Source organism: Lytechinus variegatus, chromosome 1, assembly GCF_018143015.1.
Source record: "Lytechinus variegatus isolate NC3 chromosome 1, Lvar_3.0, whole genome shotgun sequence".
Taxonomy (NCBI): Eukaryota; Metazoa; Echinodermata; class Echinoidea; order Temnopleuroida; family Toxopneustidae; genus Lytechinus; species Lytechinus variegatus.
The window spans coordinates 82,287,173-82,309,733 of NC_054740.1; the positions used below are offsets into that span (position 1 = coordinate 82,287,173).

The 22,561-nt window shown below is 37.4% G+C and overlaps 1 protein-coding gene across 2 annotated transcripts; it reads left to right on the top strand.

Moving 5' to 3' along the window:
- Positions 1 to 1,906: 1,906 nt before the first annotated feature.
- On the top strand, positions 1,907 to 22,274 carry LOC121425135 (microspherule protein 1-like). Of its 2 annotated transcripts, XM_041621130.1 has the most exons (15): positions 1,907 to 1,960; positions 5,460 to 5,757; positions 8,306 to 8,937; positions 9,296 to 9,502; positions 9,820 to 9,996; positions 10,767 to 10,892; positions 13,378 to 13,487; positions 14,115 to 14,223; positions 14,812 to 14,950; positions 15,849 to 15,924; positions 17,740 to 17,768; positions 18,290 to 18,382; positions 19,234 to 19,316; positions 20,101 to 20,316; positions 21,867 to 22,274. In XM_041621130.1, the coding sequence occupies exons 2-15, from the start codon at positions 5,502 to 5,504 to the stop codon at positions 21,945 to 21,947; spliced, it is 2,334 nt and encodes a 777-aa protein (XP_041477064.1). In that variant the 5' UTR covers positions 1,907 to 1,960; positions 5,460 to 5,501; the 3' UTR covers positions 21,948 to 22,274. The 2 variants fall into 2 exon arrangements, with proteins under 2 accessions (XP_041477064.1, XP_041477072.1); XM_041621138.1 differs by lacking the exons at positions 1,907 to 1,960; positions 9,820 to 9,996.
- Positions 22,275 to 22,561: the final 287 nt, after the last annotated feature.

Sequence of the window (22,561 nt, forward strand, 5' to 3'; positions counted from 1 at the left end):
AAAAACGGGTCCTCTTCCGATGAAAAGGGCACACTTACAGTACACGTTCGTGAGGGGGCCTGAGTAAAAAGGCCACCTTTTCAGGTTTTGCCAGCCGTTAAGAAGTATCATTTTCACCGTTTCACTAACTGACCAACCTGCTCTTTAGTTTTCTCACTCGGAAGCCCCCCCCCCCAAAAAAAAAAAAACATAGGCCTATGTACAAGGGTTTTATTCCCGATGCATGCGCCATATGCTTCAATCGCTTCTTTCTGAAAAAAGGAGAAAAAATTCGCAAAATTTCCATATTGTCTCAATTAAGTTCAATTCAATAGAAACATAATTGGCTTACATGAAACAAAGTGCACACAATATTGAGTATAGATCAGTCAGCATTTCTTGTACCAACATGACCAAAATTAATGGCAAGTGCGAGATCAGGGGAGTGTTTCATCAACATTTTTGTCCGACAAGTTGTCAGATCTGACATCTTTCTCTGACTCTGATTGGCTGTGAGGCACTGTTACTATGGTAACTGTCGGATAAAATGGGACTTGTCGGATAAAACGTCCGACAAGTCCTTTCATGAAACGCTCCCCAGGGGTCCGCCATATTTCAACTGCTGCAACTTTGCCATTGTCGTGATGGCAACTATAACATGGTAACAGGAATCATCAGCGAATAATCAAGGTTTGTATAGTAGTAGTTGCCATAATTTCAAATTTACAACAGTTGAAGTTTTGTGAAACGGGCCCCAGGCCTTTTAGTCCGGACGTCCTGACCATTGTTTTTACGTAAATGTTAGTCCCTCATTGAATTCTCAGCTGCACTGTCGGAGGAACGTTTACTTCGATCTTAGCCCTTCATTATTTTCTTTCTTTCTTATTCCCTTTATTATTTCCAAAAACTCCATTTTAATACCCCTGTATATTCACCCCTCCGGTGGCCGTACGGCGAGTTGAAAATAACCGTTTTATTCATTTTTATTCAAACAACCTTATATGTAGCTGGAACAAAATAACTTTTAAAAAACGTCTGTTTCGACTCGCCATACGACCGCTGCATGGCGGGCGCCATAGGGGAAATGCGACTGAGCAGTTGTTGTTGTTGTTGTTATTTTGAATAGGCAAACTAGTCAGTTTTGACTATTGTTGCCTTATAAATATGCTTTTCTTTTTTTTCAAAATATGATAATTTCTTTGTTCAAATTATGTCAGTTTGAAAAGTAAATAAGAAAGAAAGGAAAGAAAAGTTCTCAGGAAATTGTGCAAGACCACCTTTCCTGCCCTGAATTAGTACGTTATCCTGACAAGCCCGCTGTACGGTTCAGCTTGAGGGCCATCAAAACCTAGTGCACCCCCCCCCCCGTAGTGAGCGCGACATCATTGAGGATATGCTTGTACATGACGTCACAAATAAAATAAATATATTACTCACTATAGCTATAGCTCCTCCACTTTTTTTCTGCTTTTGATAAAACTAACTCACTGTCAGGGTGAACTCGACCCCGTAAATATGATATTTTATCTGACATGTCCGGGTGTTTTATCTGACATTTACCATAGAAACAGTGCTTCTTACCCAATCAAAACCATAACCAAGGAAAGTTGTCAGATCGATCCAACTCCAATCCCTTGCTAACCCTGAAAGAATATGTCTGCCGTATGCTAACTAAATTTGCATAATTACTTGCATCTTTATTTGGGAGCATTACAAGTATTAGTTTGACATTGTGGTTACTTAATATTACCTGTAAATATTATATTGAAATAAACTTAATTTTATTTAATATCGCAAAAATCAAAATAATAAAGTTTAGCACTTTAATTTCATTGCGAAGTTACAATTCGCCGCATATATAGGGTCCAGTCGATCGATCGGAAATATCGCGATACAGTTCAGTAATTCGTGATATTCGTGAGAGCTCGAGAGCTAACTTAACAACTGCGGATTTGTTTTGTTTTACCCATGCTTCCAGCTTGTAAGTATGTTTTTTTTTTGTTATAAACATCAGCATCAATGTTTTACAGGATCTTATAATTACTTATGAATTATCTAATGAGGACTAGCTAGGCAGGTAGGGATTGAGTGCACGAAGTCGGTCCCATACCTTGTGAATCGTGTCGTGTCTAGATCTAGACCCACTGCCACTGGCACTGACTGAGCCGTGAACGTGAAGAAGTATGGCATAATGGCAGTGTATCTTATTGCCGGACACCTTTATTTCAGTGCTTTAAAAATGACAACTAGAGGAAATACAATCAAGAAAAAATATCACTAGCTATTTCAAATATTCTGAAAATTATGAATATGATGAAATTATTTTATATTTTCCAACCGTTTTCTGACTTTGCACCGCACTTGCCGCAATACCCTCCACGGACCACGAAAAACAATGACAAATTACATTTTAATTCTGGACGGGTAAAAATATTCTTGGTTATAATGATGTAAGAAAGAATTGGTGTGATTTTTTCAGGATATCATCTCATGACATGAGTAAATTCTATTTTTTTTGCTTTCTTATAGGCTATAGCCTTTATAGGGCCTATATCGATGCTGAGCAGGTCTTTGGAATAAATTTGCGTTTGCTAACTAATTTCATTTTTTTTTTAATTGCGCATTCGATATGGCACTTCCCAGACCCAGTGTTTAACTTTCGTTCATATCGGTCATTGGGAAAGTAAACCTAGTACATTAGGCTAGGGAAAACACCCGCAAAAATTCCACAGATTTTTTTTTATTATTTAAGACACGAACTGTAGTAAACTTTAATTAATGACGTTCATATGAAACTTACTGAACAATGAATGAAGCCACATGCCCTCTAACCCAGGGAGCGCCGGACGTCAGGATTCTACCACTCGTACCAGAATCTACCCCACTCATGGTTTCAAATCGTCTCGTGTGTGAAGGATTCATATGCACCTGGTGCACGCGAATCTTTCACACCCTTTTTACTAAAACAACTATGACTTTACATCGTAGCTAAGCATTACATTTATTCTATAACACTTACCGAACCATATGGATCGTTTGTTGAACTCTCTTTCCTGTTTTGTTTAATAAAATAAGAGCATTTTTCGTGATCTTCACGTAGATTTCTCCTGCTCAGCGTGGATATCAATTTTTGCCTAAAGAGGGCGCGCGATATTATTCACAAGCCGGTTTGTTTACGATTTGCAAGTTGTACTGCTAGTTGCATTCTAGGCGCCCAGCATTATTTTCCTCTTTCTGTTTTTTTTTGCCGTCATGTGGTATATTCTGTTGTAGCGCCATCAGCGATGATGAAATGTAAAAAGTCGCCTTGAATTGAGAATGTTCGATACGAAAAATTGCTTTTCGATTGTTGTTTGCGTACTTTCCACCGCAGTATCAAGGACGGATCGAACAGAGTATCCTGGTTGAGACTTGGAGGTAAGCGATAAAAACACTTTTATAAACAATTTCTAACTTATTTTTAACAAAAACATAAATAAAAAAATGAGATTACGATAGTGGAGAAATACTGAAACGTTTGGCGTTTCTAATTCCCTCACATTCGTGTGATGAATGAAAACGTCAAAGTCCACTATGAAACCACATGCGTTGTGCGAGGTTAGTATTACTAACCTCGCATGTTGTGTGAGTGAATCTACCCTTGCCCCGTGAGTATGGGTAAATACACGGTGAGCTCCTGGGCGCCGGCCCTCGAAGGGCCGGCGCTCCCTGGGTTACATGCCCTCATGTTTTTCTTTCTAAAATTGTCAAGAGACAAGACAATCATGATAACTAGTAACGTGAGAACAAAAGCTTTAACGTTAGTGCAGTCTCTGTATTTTTGTTGTTCTGCTGAACTGTGTTGGCTCCACTCACGGTAGACAGCTGGCAGCCATTTGTTTTGAGGAGTTCTTTAACATTTTTTTTTTTAATTTCTCCTCATACTAGAGTCGTACACAGACGGCTCGCTATCATGCAGCCACCATTAGGGGGTGGAAAATGCATAATCCCCCCAATGGGGCAGGGCTTATCAATTTTCGTTTTTATTTCATAGAAATATTGAAAAGGAAACTGTTAAAGGGAATGTACCGAAATAAAGATTCCGTTTTGGCCTGAAATGCACCAAAAATAAACTTAAAAGAGAAAAAACAGTGGCTTACTTCGGCTGTTGTGCAACTTCACTTTCCTATTTTATCCGAACTTAATACATAAATATATGGGTTATGGCCATTGTCTTGAGTCCCTGTACAGATCGGGCTAGATCGAGCTTGGTCTCTGTATTTGGTGAGTGGAGTCAACGGAGTTTAGCGGAACAATCAAGATAACAGAGACAAAAGCTTTTGGTTTACACTCGTGGTGACTCACCAATGCATAGACTGAAGAGTTGTTGGCCCATACATAATAAAGACACGTACTATTAGCAGTAATGTTAGACATGTTAGATGTAATATTAGGCCACTCACTAGTGCGAGGTAGCATTCGACAGAAACCCAATTTTCGTATGTTATTTTAGTAAATGAATTAAAATGTTATATTATTAATTAAGAAATTAGAATCTAGGGCCAACTGTACAATACATCCAACTAACACAACTCGACAAGAAAGTATGTAAAATTCAGAAATATTGTACCTTAGACCGCAGTTACTGCTAACTTTCAAATGATGATCAAAACATAGTCTGAAAGTCATCCTTGATCCTTTCCTTGGTCATGGTATCCGTAGTAGACCAAAAGCTTCGGTCTCTGATATATCATTTGTCCTGCTGAACTCCATTGGCTCCACTCAACAATACAGAGACCTAAGTTCTAACTTGATCTGTATAAAGACTCAATGGCAAAAATGCAAAGCTTAAAGAACTGCCACAAACAAGTTTAATCTAATTGTTATTGTCAAAGTACATAAACTATTTTGATATTTTGATTTATATCGTACCCTTGGACTAATTTCCCACCATATATTCCCACCTGGAAAATGGGTAAACCACAGTGGCAAATTGTCCGTAGATTGTGTACAACAGATAGACCATATCCGCACAGCGATTCGGAGACCGCTGATTGGTCAATCACGCAGATCACTTCATGACTATGAGGTCGCCAAAATAATTCCTTCAGACCGCGTGGGAAGCACCGACAGAGATGATATCCGGTCACATTGTCTACACTGTGAATGGTCTTGGTTCGTGATCAGATCGCTCCAGTATCGATCAAAAATTATCGAGACTCGCCAATTTCATGCATACATGTATTCACGCGATGCTCCGAAACCCAAAATCAATGGACTTTGTGCACGTTACAATAGATTCTACAAACTCCAACAAACACGATGCCATATCGACGCTAGCTAGCGGTGAATGCGAAGCTTTCTGTTCTATACAATTTGCCACTGTGCATGTAGATCTAAAGTGTATGTGCATGCATGAAGTATTTCCATGTACAATGAGATTATTAGAATAAACACCATGCTCCTGTATTGTACCTTTTTTTCCATCCGTCTATATGCAGGTGATTACATAAAAATTTCATCTGAGACAAAAAAGAAGGAAGATGTCAGAGGAAAGTGAGGTGAAACAAGAACAGGTCCCTCCCTCAGATAGTTTATCGGTAGCATCGACCTCAAGCTCCACATCAAGTGAGACATCTTCCTTTACCACAGCAACAACAACTCCATCCACAGCAGCTGCTCCAGGGAGTTCTGAACCCACTACAGTAACATCAAGCACTGATTCAACAACCACAACAACAGTAACATCGACCCAAAATCAACCCAGCCCTTCAGCTGGGCTTATGATCACAAGGAGTGGTAAGCTTTGTAACAACATTATAATATGAACTTGATTTGCTCTGAGGTGTATTTAAAGGAAATTCAACTGAATTGTAAATTTGTTCAGATTTTTCAGATTAAAAAGGAAAAGTTTAGAGAACAGATAACTGTAAGTTTGATAGAAATGAACTTTAAAAAAACTGTAATCACTACTGTATCGTAAGCCTAGTGCACACTGTGCGATGCAACTGCATTAAGATCCAATTGCAACAAGTTGCCAATCCCATCTCAGTGCAATGGCATTGCAGGCCATCGCACACATTACAACAGCTCTGCAGAGTGCTTGCACAGCAAATTGGCCTTGACGTTGACATCTAGGACAAATAAGATTTGCTGAAAATAGCAAATACACAGAAAAATCGCAGAAAGATTTGATATGTCAAATGTCTGAGATTTGGTCTGCAATCCTACTGCAACAAAGCCGGTCACAGTTGTGCGTTGTACAGTACATGTAGGATTGCACACACTATGTGATTTTGTTGCAACCTGATCCTGATGCAGTTTCGTCACATAGTGTTCGCTAGGATTAAGGAATCATAATTTAGTATTGTGATTCAGGGTAGGGACTGCTCAGATTTGTTTTCGATCTGCCAAATGACTGAAATGTTATATACTTAGTTTTCTTAGTATTCTCAGTATTCTCACCAAACTGACTAAATTAAGTGATCTCATTTTCAGAACAGCCATAACTTCACCAGCGCCCCGTAAATTTAGCATTCCTACTTTCTTATTCCTTGTCTAATTTCTTTCAAATATCCCCCCATTGATTTTTTATGGTTGAAATTAAATGCACTTGAGGTGTGAAGAAAGGAATAAGAAATTTATGTGAGAGTGATGTTTAGAGTTAAGCTAAACATATACAATGTACATGCCTTGTTTCTTGGAATGCTGTTGCTGTGTGATATGTATGTTCATGTACTGTATGTTTCCTTTTCTTGTCATCCCACAAATACTCTTTTTCTTCTCACTCCTGATTCTTCCCTCCTCTCTTTTCTTTTTCTCTTCTCCCCTCTCCATCTCTCTCTTTTCATCTCTCTCCTCCTTTATAATGCACATTATCATTAATTTGTTTTCTCCAATAACTAAATTTCTGTTTAACTCTTTCAATTTCATGTTCCACTTTGATTGTAAATAATATTCCCTTCAAAATTCTGGAGTAAAAACATTCTTGTAATGAGAAGTCTAATTGTCCTTTCTAGCGATTTTTCACAACCTTAGACCTCACAAACCGAGGAGCTACAGGTTTTTAACAAGAAAGCAGCGGAGCCCCAAGAAACGAGTGCTGAAGAAGGACAACCAGTTGAGAAAGATCACCAATCTAGGAATAAAGTATACAACTTTAAAATCCTATAATCATCTAGGATTGCCAAGTGCCATCAAGTGGCGATCCCCTCCTAGATTCCCGCCCTCTACTGACTTGATAGTTTTGGTTGTTGGAGGAAAGCGTCTATCACGTAGGAACTTCTTGGAGTTCAGCCTTGTTAAATGCTGGCTGTTTTGTTTCAGAATTTGTTTTTCTTTTATTTTGACATTGGTTTTAATAGTGTGTTAACATAATTTATAAACGTTTGTATGTGCTTGGCTACCATGTTTGTAGGTGGTTTCATCCAATGTTAATGGAGAGATTTTCTTTGTTTTTCATGAACAGGTTACATCTGTATTTCCTTATCAACTAACAACAATTAAGATGACAAATAACTTTTTTTCTATTTCAAAAGTTACACATGGCATTGCATGACATTGTTTATCTTGACCACCATTTTTGTCTGAGAAAACTATCGCTCTGTTTCAACCTACAATCCTGTATGTGTAAATGTCATAATATAAATCATTTGAAATCTTGCTTGTAATATTATATTCCTTTTTTTTTATTTGTTATTGTTTGCATGCAGAGTTGAATTTTTCTGGATTCATTATTTAAAAGAAAATTCTGAATGTTTTTGTTTTTTATTATTTATTTTGATGATATACTGATATTTTGTTTAAAATAGCAAAGCTAGATTCAGTGTTCTTCACTGGAAATGAATTATGTAGTGTCAAGGGGAAATGGAATGAAAAGAAGGAGAAAGAAGAAGAAGAAAAAGGAGGAGGAGGAGAAGAAGAAGAGCAGGAAGGGGAGGGGAGGGAGAATGAAGGAGTTGAAGTTAAAAGAAAAATGATGAGGAATCAGGACATGTTGTTTTTAAGCTTTGATTTTTTTTTGTACCACAGTAATTCTTGAATGTAAATTTCTTTCTGTCCATGTTTAATTGTTTGTTGCATGTAGAGAGAGCAGAGTATAGTTTATCTTCTTAAGTACTATTTTGGTTTACTTTTAATCTATTCTAGTTATTGATTATTTGTAGCACGATTTCTAATTTAAAGCCTTGCTCTGCTTAACATTAATATACAATCTGTTTAAGAATTCAAATTTGAATATCTCATACATGGTGAGGAATGGTATTATATTTTGAGTAGGCTTACATGTATTTAGCTGTTGCTATAGGCTTCATTTTATAACTCAAATGTGTACTTTTGTCTTTCATAGCTACCATAAAACCAGATGTAACCCTGCAACCAGACTCTGAAGAAGCCATGGATACTACCAAATCAGAAGCATCCTCCATTACTAAAACTACACCGAGCTCTGGGACAGTTACAAGAACCTCATCCCGTGAACCTTCTGTGCCAACACCAACCATGAAGACGAGAACCAGTGGGTTAGGGGGAGGTAATGGTGCTGCAAACACCAGTTCATCTACACCGAGCACCCCCACCATGAAGACCAGACATTCCAACAGAGTGACAACCCCAAAGTCTTTGGGTAACACAACCAGTTTGACCGTTGGTGGGAGGGCAATGTCCACTCCAAGTACACCAGTCACCCTGCAGTCTCAAGAGGATAGCCTGATTAAACGCCGAAGCTCGTCGAGATCGATCAAGAGGAAGAAGTTTGATGATGAGCTTGTGGAGAGCAGTCTGGTGAAGTCAACCCGTGGTGGCAAGGTTCCCCCATCACCTTTGACACCAGGGTCGATGCCATCCACAACCACTCAACATCATTCACCAACACCATCCAAACCATCACCCGAACCACAGAGTACACCCAAGCCTCAACCATCACCTCCATCACCACAGCCTGTGAAAGAAGAAGTAGTGAAGGTGGTGGAGGAAAAGAAGGTAGAAAATTTGAGTATTCTGGAGACAAGTTGTTTTGCACAAATATCATAGGATAAAATTACTCTTTTTATTTATACTACATCTAAATCTTCCATTAGAATGATTGGAAATAATCCTGAATCAAAATGTTCTTTAGAGAGCCAGGTCTTAAAATATTTGCACCAGCAACCATCACCGTCGTATGACCGGCGCCGATGGACAGCCAGGATCGACTCAGGCCTAGTCAAGATTATGATTTCGCAGGACATGAATTTCATCCTCATAAGTCTTTATTCTATGTCTATCATTATTTTATAAATTTTTTTATCATTGTTTCTTCATTGCTAGTGTACTTCTTTCTCTTTTTGGCTGTTCACAGGAAAAAGCTCAACCAAAGGCAGTAGAAATGAGTAAGCCATCCCCACCACCACCACCACCTCCCAAGAAAACAGAAGTCCATGTCCCCAAGAAGCCTAAAATAGAGACAGCTGTAACCCCTAAACCTAAACCTACACCCTCCGCACCAAGACAGTCGAAGACAGAGACATTACGCCCAGCTCCGGAGAAAAGGAAGGGAAAAGCACTTGTAAGTACAGAATTTTCAACATAGACATTAAACTCTTGGTTTCTTTTCTGACTTTTTACAACATGTGACATGTGTATACCTTGGCCTTTGAAAACTATTTTGGAACGTTAAAAGTTTGTCTCTAAAACATGCAATGACAAGACACGGATCATGTGGTCTAGGTCATGAGTTCCTACGGGAGTTACCATAATTAGAAACAGATTACAAGAAGATACAATACAAGTTGCTTAGATGTAGGATGACAATACTGTATTCAATTAAATGTGTTTTAATTTTTTAAAACTACATGGCTGCATATTTGTTGTATTAATCCATAGGATGGAGCGATAACCAAGTGTGACAGTGAGCTGGGTAGGAATCAAGAATCTACCCCCATGCACTCGCGTTCCTCACGCAAATATTGCGCTCGCAAATTTGAGGCAGCTGCGGGGAAGCCTCGCGCAGGCCGTGTTCTCATGAATGATGGAAAAAAAGATCGTTCAAACTCCATGAAGGTAGGATAATGAGCGCAAGAATCACATGCTGAGCTGTGCTACATGTATTTGCATAATGTCATAACAGTAATAAAAAACGATAGTGTACTATTGTGGATATTTTATTTGCGAATTGGCAAAATCTAATATATCATGTTTACAGATTGAAAACATCTACAAGATGGTGACCTCCATAGCTTTGTTGAAGGCAGTGTACACTTCTTGTATAAAAGGTCTTTAACTTCTGATTCAAAGAGTAATGTTGGGCTATGTGTCTATGGGTCATCTATGAATGACCCATAGACACTGCATTCTGCATTTAAATTTTCATAGCAGAAATTTATGATGGCAATGCTGGAAAAAATTATCACCCCAAACAATAAAGTTGAGAAGATTTTAGGGGGCTGTATCACAGCTTCGCAAAGGATGGAATTGCCAGTTCCCCTCCCCCTTCCAGTAATTTTTTTTCCCTGACAACAATATGTTGGCACAGGCGAGATTGGAATACCTGAGAAATATCGTCAATTTGGAAAGATAACATTCAAAATTATATGTAGTTGGAGATATGATCATTGATTACTTTATGTAGACTGATATTATTACCTGTACTTAGGTTTGAATTGTGTGTGCGAGAAAATTATACGTTCAGATGGAAATTCAGTTGGTATGTATTGACAGATATACTAGGAAATTAGGAGTTTTAACATTTTACAGAGAAAAACTGTATTTCAGTTCAATGCATTCTTGTAATTCAAGCATTTTGCCCTTCTACAATTTATTTTTTCTTCCAGCCTTCTAAATCCAGTTCATCAAAGTCTAGTCGCTCCAAGAAATCAAAGTCCATAGTTCCTTTAGCGAGAGAGACCAGCCGATGGACTGCTGAAGATGATTTAGCATTGATCACTGCTATCCATCAGGTACTGTATGCCACTTTCGGTTTTTTGTATGCAATATTCAAAATGTTTGTATGAACTATTTCTTATACTCAACTCTTGATTTTGCTCATTTTTGTCTCGCCCACCAGAGGTGAAGGCGAGACTTAGGGATCCAAATGTCGTCCGTCGTCCGTCCGTCACAAACCTGTAATGACACATAACTCCACAACCGTAAGTCGCTTCTCAACCAAACTTGGATGGTGGATGTACTTGGGGGACTTGCATGTTATGCTGCAGTCTGAGGTCACATGGTAAGGTCAAAGGTCATTTTCAGGTCAATGTTAAAGTTTACATGCAAGACTCTTAACTCCGCAACCGTAAGTCGCTTTTCAACCAAACTAGGATGGTAGATGGACTTGGGGGACCTGCATGTTATGCTGCAGTCGGAGGTCACATGGTAAGGTCAAAGGTCATTTTCAGGTCAACGTTAAAGTTTACATGCAAGACTCTTATGACACCTAACTCCGCAATCGTAAGTCACTTTTCAACCAAACTTGGATGGTAGATGGACTTGAGGGACCTGCATGTTATGCTGCAGTCGGAGGTCACATGGTAAGGTCAAAGGTCATTTTCAGGTCAACATTAAAGTTTATGTGCAAGGCTCTTATGACAAGTGTTATTCCATCTCATTCATTTCACAATGAAGTTTCGATATAATTCTCTTGCATGCCCTCGCAAATCATGATATTTCTGGTTATTTTCATAAGTGGGCGAGACACAAAATTGCTTTCGCCTTGTTAAAAGAAAAATCACCTTCAGTCAGGTACTGTATGCCACTTTTGTTTTTGTATGGAATATTCAAAATGTTTGAACTATTTCTTATACTCAACTCTTGATTTTTTCATTTTTAAAAGAAAAATCACCTATCAATATCAGTCGACTAGAGTATGTCTTGAAACCCTGTCTGTTCTCACTCTATACTTGAGGAAAAAAAATTCACCAATTCAGATTAAATTTCATCCACTAGCATAAACTGCAGTTTGCAGTTTTTCACCACCCTTGCACTTTAGTTTATTATTAAACTCTGCATTTTACTACACTAGTATGCACTGATAGACATGTTTAATCTTGGGATTTTTTCTTGATTCAAACATCTGACCCCAAGCTATATTGCCATTGTTCACTCTCTGATCAAAGAAAATGGATTAATCCAATGAAGTGAAATTAGATTAGGTCAAGTATTCTTTATAAACTTGTGGTCGCATCCAATGCCATCAAACATTAGGAGCCGTAGATACTTAAGAATTAGATAACATAGTTTATTGGTATAGTTTTATACTTGTGGTAGACTTATAGTGAAACATTAGTACAGTCACTATAATCCACATGGAATAGTATAACCAGGAAGTCAATTAGAAGACAGATGAAAAATCTCTATAAACCTTCATAATGGGACATTACCCAGGATATGATGATTGTTTGGTGGTATGAGTCATGGCATCTTAATGAATGAAGACACCAGGCCAGGTTCAAAGATAATCCCTGTTCTTTATTTCCATTGTATGTTTTTTATCTGATTACCAATTTTTGTTGAGGAATAGAAGCCTATACAATTATTTGTATAGGTTAAAAAACAAAAAAAAATATGAATGCCACTAGCTGGCTCAGTAACCAAAGCAGAAAATGTTGATTGATAAAGGTCAGAGAAATGTATTTAGAAACATAAGTTTTGCTGAAATAAGCACATTGTTATATACACCCTTTTAACCCCAAATTACAGTTTTCAAAGATAAATTTAGACACATTTGACTCTAGCAAAATTTTTTTTTGAGGGGGGCCATAGGTATAAATTACTTTTAAAAATGCAAATGTGATATGCAAAAAAAGAAATTTTTAACTTGAAAAACTACTGTTCTGAAATTTGTTGGAAGACAGTTATCTTTGTCATGATTCTATGATTGCCTTATTCAATTGTGGCCTGCTTACAGTTCAGACATGGATTTTGTACACCTTGTGTTGATGTATATCCTGCGTCAAACTCTACAGCGTGTTAGTGTCATGTCTCTTGAATATGGCAGGGAATAATTTTCCTGGTATTGCATCGCGATTTACTCCACAATATTTTATGATTGCAGCACAAAAATCCTCTTTGAAGCATTTATATATATTTTTTTTTACATAAGACGGCACAGAACATAGTTGAAAGCTATCTCTAACAACCAGCAATACTAACCAAATTTGAGAAGTAAAATTATTCCCTGTGAGGGAGGATCAACTTTGATGAAAAATTTCTCAAATGCTTTTCTATAGTCATGACAGTAGTCCAAATGTTAACTATGGTTTAGTCCCTGTTGAGTGGATTTCCCTCACACTCAGAGCAATTGCCTTTTGCCGCTCCCTTTAATTTGATGATTCAATGCATCTTCCATCCTCAAACCAACCCTTCCCATAGACTTTAATTTGTGTTGACATTTTGATCTGTATTTCTATAGCCAATGAATTGATTTTTATCCAATTATTGTTACAGACGAATGATCTTGAGCAGGTTTTTCAGGGTGTGAAGTTCTCTCATCGATTCTCCATGAAAGAGATAGAGGAGAGGTGGTATGCGTTGCTCTATGATCCTATAGCATCCAAGTGAGTATCAAACCTTTTCTGCCTCGTATGAAATAGAAAAACAAAGGAAAATTCAAATTTAGAAATCCTTTAAAAGATGGATTTTTAGACTATTTTTATATAGTATCTATTGGTGACTATTAACCATTCTGCTTATGTTTTGTTTGAAAGATGTATTCAAATTTTGAAATTCTCTGAAAGATTGATTTGAGACCATTTCAAGATATCCATACAAGCTAGACAGATCCTTGGATATGATCTCTGCATGGTAAATCCTTGGAGCATATCCACCAAACATGAAGAACTTCCAGGAGGGAAAGACTTCCTACTGGACACTTTACCAATGTACAGTAGCAACCCGATAATGAGAGCATGTTCCTTATCAGAAAAGTTGTCCTCCGGAGAACTCTTTTAGATTTTACAGGTTATCATCTGCCTGCTGTAGTACAGAACAATTCCAATCAGTATAAAGATAAGAATGGTTTTAGCAAAGTTTGATTTTGAGCAAATGCTTTTTGAATGTATGAACAAGAGTCATCACCAGTGGATTGCCCCCCCCCCCCCTCTCTATTTCTCTTTCTTCCTCTCTATCTTACTCTTTCCCCCCTTTTCTCTCTCACCACTTTCCCTCTTTCTTGATGATAACAGAGCTTCCCAAACAGCCATGAGGTTACTACATCCAGACATTAAGATTGCTATCATGTCGCAAGCTCTCTACTCAGAAGAGGAAGAGAAGGTTCTTGGAACTATTACTTCAGTAAGTTGTATTCTTGCCTTTTCTCAAGTTGAAACTAAACAATATTCTAGAAGTCCTTATGTTTTAATAAGTACCAAAGTATAATGCAAAAAATACTTATCTTCAGTTCTTGTTTTTTAGTCTAGATGCATGGAACTAGCAATTATATTGCAATGTAAAGAAGATAATATCTGAAAACATATGAGGACTGCTAGTTATGATCAAACATGATGTCCATAATGTAGTAAATGGAGGTGCTGTGGCTGAGTGGTCTATGGCACTTGACTATACATGGAAAGTAAGAGGTTTGATCCCTGGCCGCAGCACAAGTATGCATGTGAGCAAGGTATTTAATCAACAATGCTCTTTTATCCTCTTAAATAAATGTATCAAATGCTATACACATTCTTGGTAACTAATGTTTGGTGTGCACTTGTGTTTAGTAAAAAAAAATTGAAGTACATAATGTTGTGATCAATTTATTTCTCCCCATCTTTCTCTCTTCCCGTTTGTCTAACTCTCTCTCTCTCTTTCTCCCTGTCTCCCTATTTCTATTTAACACTATATCTGTCTCTCTGTCTCTGCGTCTCCCTTTTCTCTCTGCCACAGACCTCCCTACCTACTGTGGACACATTTCAGGAACTCATCAACAAGAATGGTACAATCTTCAATCCGATGAGAACGGCTAAAGGCCTACAGACGCATTGGATGACAATGAAACAGTATCACTTGCTTCCAGACCAAACAGGTGAAATACCCTGGACATTGTAGATTAATATGGCGAGTTTTTCAAGAAGCAATTGATTTTCACTGACTTATTTGTTCTCAGCCAACCAGATACAAGGATTTCAGAAGCTTATAACAATTGACAGTGAAAGTCACTGGCAATGGATTTCATGAAATGCTCCACTGACGTGTAAACCAATGCTTTGCATATATAGAACGGTATGTTGGCTCAGTTGGTAGAGCGTCCGTCTCACAACCGGGAGGTCTTGAGTTCAAACCCAGGCTGCATCAGACCAAAATATGTTGATAAAAGATGGGAGTTACTGCTACCCTGTTTGGTGTACAATGATTAAAGGGGTAGAGCCTCGTTGATCTGGCACTGCACAGCAACTGCCAGACCCTGGATCAATTGGGCAAAGCAAATTTTGGGAATATTTCATTTTGTGTCTATTTCGAACAATAAAATTTGGATTTTCAATAATTTTTTCATATATTTTCACAAGTTATGTGCTTTGGTGTTTCATGTTGTCATTCATAAAATGCAACATAGGAATAGGCTAAAATAGAATTTGTTGATGTTGGACTCAGAAAATTAGCACAAAAAAAATTAATCAGCTCATACAGTATCAGTGTGACAGTCATGGATCTTGTACGCAGTTTGACTAGTAAGGAGGTCATTATTATAAAATTGTCAACTTTTCTAGGTTAAGATATTTAGAAGAGGGATGCATTTATTGACCAAGCTAAGATAATGCTGTAAACTGTGAAGATGAGAATTGCACATATTTGGCATTGTCTGTATATGTGATGAACCCTCAAAAGCTGCCTGGTCAATATGGGTGGAATGTGGCCACTGTAAAATAATTCTGCTGCTAGTTTCTTTATTTCATTCCTTCGTTTTTCGTTCATGTTTTTTAAAGTTCAACCAATGCCCAGAGGAGACCATGTATTAAACTTCTCTGATGCTGAAGACATGATGGATGACTCACAACTACAGTAAGTAAAAGAAAAGAGCAATTTCATATCCCCTACCTGGTGCCAAATAATGCAATCTCCTGTGTGTGGGAGGGGGCGCAAGACAACCCTCTCCCTCTGGTTACTGTAAGTTGACAATTTCTAGGGACAAATTAGAAAAAGATGTAAATTCACAAAAATGACTAAAGCCACATTAGATGAGATGATTGAAGGTAGCACAATTACCACAGTATGAAATATTGAAAGGGGTTGGGTGATTAGTAGTATAACCATATTAAACCTAGTTCAGATAAGATCACACAAAACTTTGAAGAGTGGACTCATGAATAAAATAGCGTGGATAACCACGGCACCAGGCGTCAATGTGGTGCTCTGACAAAAGCGCATATCAGCATTGGACATTAAGATGTCATAATGATTTCATTATCAAATCATGACTTTGTGTGAGCAGCTCTTACAGATTACTTTGAAATGAATTTACAAAAAAAAATGATTTGAACATGGTTTACCTTGTGACAATGGGAAGGGTACCGTAAGTAACGGTGTATTAACCGCACCTTTTTCTCGGCGGGGTAGAAGCAAAAGTCGGGGGTGCGGTTTATACACGGTGACGGGTCTGAGCCAGCCCGCCGTAACCCCTCCCGTACATGTACGATGTCTGCCAGTTAACAACACATCGAGTGGCCGGGCGTAGCCGCCCAGGCAATGTCGTTTAGAGGGGTATGAGCCGCGGGTAATGGGAAGCGATTATTGCAATATTACTTAAATGGTGTCCATAACAAACGCACTCACTTTCATGACACTAATTTTGACTTTATTCTCGATTCAAAGTAGTGAAGTTCCCTGACTAATTTAAAAGAGACGCCAAGCATACTCGGTAATATTTTGTCACCGCTGAGCGAGAGTTGAGTGAGCTTAGAGATTGCGTTGTAATGTGGTTACAGTGCGACTTAAGCTGGCGCTATTCAAAGTCCCGTTTCGCGCCAGCTTGTTTTTTTCTTTCCTGTTTGCTTTTCATAAGATACCATGTCAACCACGCACGAGAGAGACGGCACGAAGCCGTAAAAAACAACTGGAAAAAATGTCAATTTCTTTGTTTCTTAAACCTTCCTATAATCCCGTATCCAAAATTCATGCTAAGACATCAAATTTCTGAAAGTGATTTTGAGATTGTGATGCAAGAAATGTGAATGTTTCTTCCTCCTACGCTGGGAAAGACAGATCATAATTTGATAAGATGTACTGGCATGACTTGTACTGTATCGTAGTTTGCAATGTAATGGCAGTGCTGTGTGTGTAGACTGTGACTGTGAGGTGAGCGAGTGTGTAAGTTGCCAATATTGGCGGGACCGTTCTTTCTTTCTAACATTTGTAGATGAATTGATCAAGAACAGCATATTTCTGCATACCGGTAATCTCTTTGGATACTTTAAAATCTTAAAAGCTTAGATTTTGTTTCTCCGTACCTCAAATATGCATGTAAATGTGAGAAGATTTTTTTTTTTTTTTTTTTTTTTAGTCCAAAGTTGGGGGTGCGGTTAATACACGGGTGCGGTTAATACACCGTTACTTACGGTAATTGCCTCTGCATTTTATTTTATATGTCTCACATCCCATTGACTTTGTACATGAAAATTGAAGTGAATGAGCCGTTTTAGCATCAGTCCGATCAAAATATGAAAAATTACATATTTGCACATGTATCTAAATAAAAATAAACAGTTTTATTTCTAAAATGTATGAAATAAGTAGATTTATATTGCATTATGTAACAAATGTAGATTTCTGCTTATGTAACCAATTTATCAATTATTGTTTTTATTTTCTGTGACACAGAGATCCAAGGGATGAAATCTTAGAGCATGGTGAGTATTTTATTTCAATTTCAAGTTTGATTTGAGGAAACAGAAAAGTGTCATTGAAATGAAGTAAAGTAACTCGAGTATTTTCATCATCTAATGGGCAGAAAGCAAATTTTTCGATGAAAATCACTGACAAGGTGGTTCATGAATGACTCCTAAATTATGACTCTCGTAAGCTACTATTAATTTTGTACATTTTACTGAGTGTAAAGAATTGAAGTAGAGCAGTTGAACTGGAGCATTTATCTAAAAAAGGACATGATAATTACTCTATTTGATGATTATATTTCTACTGGAAATTACTCTTATTTTACTCTTTTCAATTAGAAAGTGATACTGACAAATATCTTTGCCTTGTCATTACATTATGTAGTAACTCTGCAACTTGCAAATCATTTGTTCAATTTCTCTTTTTTTTCATTAAAAAGGAATGTGATACTGAAAATGTTGACAAATTATATTTACTAGTGAATATTTGTTTCAACTTTTCTTACAAATCGTCATTTTTTCTTTTTTTTTTCTAGAGCTTGCAGCCTTTGACAGGAGGCAGAAAAGACAAATCAGACATCTTGAAGATGAGATTCCAAAATGGCAGGTCCTGGTTGAAAATGTTACAGGTATGATCAATCTGATATCCAATGTCTCCCGTGATACTGAGGTTGCATTGTAATTCATACTTTGTCTACGCAGAGGAGATTTTACGATCTCGGATCTCAGTCAATTTAATTTCACAGAGATTAGATATCAGATATTTGAAATTTATCGTCATGCACAAAGTTAAAAGATAAATTGCATAAAAATCATATACATGCAGATTGCTTGCAACCACAAATGGCAGAACAATGTGCATTAAATGGTGATTCCCTGTTTGTTTTTTAGACAGTGGGATGCAAGCATGGACAAGAAAATATAGAAATATGACATGCTTGCCCTACTTTGTATGATTCTATCCTATAAGATTTGAATTTGAATTCTATATTGTGAGAAAGCTCAAATTTAAACTTATAGTAGTTGTACTCTCAGAGAGTTTTGTTAGCATCACAATGTTTTATGGACATTTCAATTTGTTTCATCAGAACTTGGAATGGATACATAATGTCTCACTCATTGTCTTCTTTCATGTAGTATGGCTCTGATCATATTGTTTTTGTGACTTCAGAATTATTTTAAGAAACTTGTGATCGATTGAGAATCAAATTAAGGTCCTGAAATCTATTGTAAGTATTGCAATTCCATGTTGGTCTGCTTTTCAAACAGAAAGGTTTACTAGGTGAGCTGTAGCTGAAATTGATCTATCAGTCACAAATTTGCAATAGATACTTGCAGTTCATTGCAAATAGTGTCTACCTATTTAGTTTTATGACTCTTGGGTTGTTTATCTCATGGGATGTAACTTTTCATACAGTTACTCCACTTTATATAATTTGCATATCTGGAAATCAACTGTTGAAATATTTTTGTTTTATAGGAATGCCATCGCAGGAGTTTGATAGTCAGACTTTAGCTGTTCTTAGAGGACGTCTGGTCAGGTACCTTATGAGATCTAAGGAGGTAAGTTATCTTCTTCCATAGTAACAGACATATCTTTCAAAAATGATTCCCTGTTTGCAAATGGCATTTATATTCAAGATCACATTGACATAATTATGTTGTGAGTATGGTAGACATTAAAGGTACTAGTAACTATTGTTGAATTAATGATTTTAATTTTGTGTATTTCTTAAAGCAGATTTCAAACCAAATTTGATGAAATCACCACCCAAGATTTTGTAATGATTGATGAAAATATGTGTGAATTCATTCCAATAGAAGTGAAATAATCTCTGAGTAATTAGCAAAACAAGCATGGCAGTCGTTTGATCTTTTTCTACGAAATAGCAACATGCATACCCATATGTGCTTATCTGTGTAGGTGATTTTCAGTGTACTTCGTTTTAGTTCAGACTGCATCATATTCTCAGCAATGTGGAGCACTTAATCTAAGCCAGAACCTAGATCCATATTCATGCTAACAATTATGAAATCAAAATTTTGATCACTGCAATAAACAAGTCTAACTTTGAATAGACTGATTTTTTTTTTTGGGGGGGTGGGTGTTTCATCAGTTGCGCAGTCTACTCTTAAAAGGCTATGGCTTTAAATTTCATATTCAGCAACAAATACTTAAAAGAAGACACTGTTAATTTATTTATTACTTGAGTTAAGGAAAGCATCACAACCAATTTAAATAGCATCAGCTCAATCAACTTGAGGGTATACATTGTATTGTAGCGTTGTAAAGGCGAAACATTTCCATCTCAGTCACTCATAAGTTCCCTTGTTTAAAATTTCCTAGATCACAATTGGTAGATCAAGCAAAGACAACACCATAGACGTAGATCTATCTCTAGAGGGGCCAGCATGGAAGGTCTCTAGGAAACAAGGAATCATCAAACTCAGAAACAATGGGGAATTCTATCTAGCTAACGAGGGCAAGAGGGCCGTTCACATCGATGGGAAACCGGTACTCAAAGGACAGAAGTGGAAACTAACCAATAACTCAGTAGTAGAGGTAAAGACATCAATCATGATTGATTCCTTGTTTAGACTGATATTCAAGGGGAGGGACAGTCTCTCCCTGTTTTTTATCTCTATTTGGCTGACCATTAGCACCTGTGACTCTTTAAGCCATGAGTCTGTATACAAATATTTCACGTAAGCGCATGCATGCAGGGCCAAATAATGAACGATATGTGAGAAGAGCCAATGGATATACTGCATCAAGGTCCGCAGGACCGAGTGAGGTATGTGTATTTGGCGAGTTGAGCACAGAATTCATTATTTAGGTCCTCTATGCACAAGAATATGTGAATTGTTTGTTTTATACAACCCCCCCCCTTCATGTTACTGAGTTGCCTCGAATGCTATATTTGATCTAAATTCTAGATAATTCCAGTCCTCGCACTATACTGCACTCTGACATCAGAGTACAGGATAGTGCATTTAGTATGACATCAGAGTGCAGGATAGTACATCTTGGTATGATGTCAGAGTGCAGGATAGTGCATTTTGGATGCCATAGTGCAATACGCTGATTATCATGTGATCCAATTTGGACCAATCAGATAACAGAACATTCTTGAGAGTTAATGTAAATTCACATTTTGCATGTTGGGGTCGTGCAGAGCTATAATTGCTATTTCCGTGCACTCCATTACTGATAATTTAATTGAAAACAACTGTACCTCACAACCCTCCCAAGGTCGCTCTCTCAAAATCTTTATCTTTGAACACCTCTAGTAGAAAGAAGCATGGACAGAATTTCCATGACTGTTGACATTACACAATTTTTCCAGCATAGTTCATTTCAAAGTTCCCCTTTGGAAGCCATGCAGTTTGTAAGTGAAACTCAAGTACATGTATCTGCACTTAGAAAAGTCTTTTAAAATAGAGGTTGATTGTTATCTGAAAACAATCTGTGTTGGAATATCTGTTGTCCTGATTATTTCAACCTATTAATTTAAATAGTGCCTTAAAGGATATTTAGGTAAGTTTATCAATAGGAAATCAAGGCTACCTTTAATCTTATGAAGGATAGAGGGGTATGGAATATCCCTCCTGTAGGTATATCTCAAGGTAAATACAAGATGTGATGTGCCAACTCTAGAATTTGTGGAAAGCATTTTATGAAAGGCATTTCTTTAGCTCACTTCATGCTTTTATGGAACAAGGAAACATGAAGAATTACTTTTCGTGTTAATAAAGACAGAAACTATCTGTGACGTCTGTAAGATATATTCTTGTTTGGTGATGGACATCACCTGTTACTGGGCAAACACTGAGTAACGTCTTCTTCATTATGAGAGTAGAGCAGTTTGGATGACCCTTGTTAGATGGAAGCTACCTACCCCAAAGCCAACATAGAGAGACACTCACAAGAAGTCCCCAAACAAAGTGCCAATGCACCATAGCACCTATCTTCAGTTGGCTTAAGAAAAGTTAGCTTCCCTTGTACAGGGGCAAAACTCAGATAGGATGAGAGCTTTAAATCAATCAAGCTTCAGTTTCTGAATTTTATCTTTCATATAAATATTGATCATATTTCTGATTTATATTTTGCAGATTGCCGGATTAAGGTTCATCTTTCTTGTCAACCAAGATGTAATCAGCACATTAAGAACAGAACCAATGGCCGTCAAATGATCGCCTAGCTCTCGTTACAGAGATGGAGGAGAATTGTATCCTTAAGGTATACCACACCTTGCTATATGAAACTGATATCAATGTCAATTGTTCATGCAAAAGGAAACAGGTGACATGTTAACCCAATTTGCATTGATACATGTTTGTATTCCAACCTACTGTGCTTTATTTGGGTTGTTTGGTGTAGAAATTACAACCTTGTTAACTTTGCCATTGTAGTAACTCCCACAGAAATGTATTTTAATTGACTGCTGGGCCTTGTAACCATGCAAAAGTCACCATAGTTGTAAATTCTTAATGAAAATGGGCCCTTGGGTGAAATTTATATTGGTACAGTGTATCTTTGAAGAGATCAATAGACCAGTTCGTAATTACTTCATGGGCAATTTTGGTCAAATGACCTTTCATTTCTTTCATCATGATAGGCAGATTTCAAAGCAAGATATTACGTAAGCTTGCCTTACATAGCAGGATGAAGGAATTGAATAGACCAGGTGACCAGAATAGCACACCAATGAACGCTTAATGAAGGTATTTGTTGCATTCCTACTTTGAATGCATATCTTAGCATGTTGCACAATGTACTTGACAAACTGTGAAATACTAGTCGTTCG

Bases quoted from the DNA above. Each gene is read 5' to 3' on its own strand.
- LOC121425135 (XM_041621130.1), top strand. From the start codon at position 5,502: ATGTCAGAGGAAAGTGAGGTGAAACAAGAACAGGTCCCTCCCTCAGAT. The intron at 10,893-13,377 runs GTACTGTATGCC...TTATTGTTACAG, and splicing joins TGATCACTGCTATCCATCAG to ACGAATGATCTTGAGCAGGT. The intron at 15,925-17,739 runs GTAAGTAAAAGA...TCTGTGACACAG, and splicing joins ATGGATGACTCACAACTACA to AGATCCAAGGGATGAAATCT.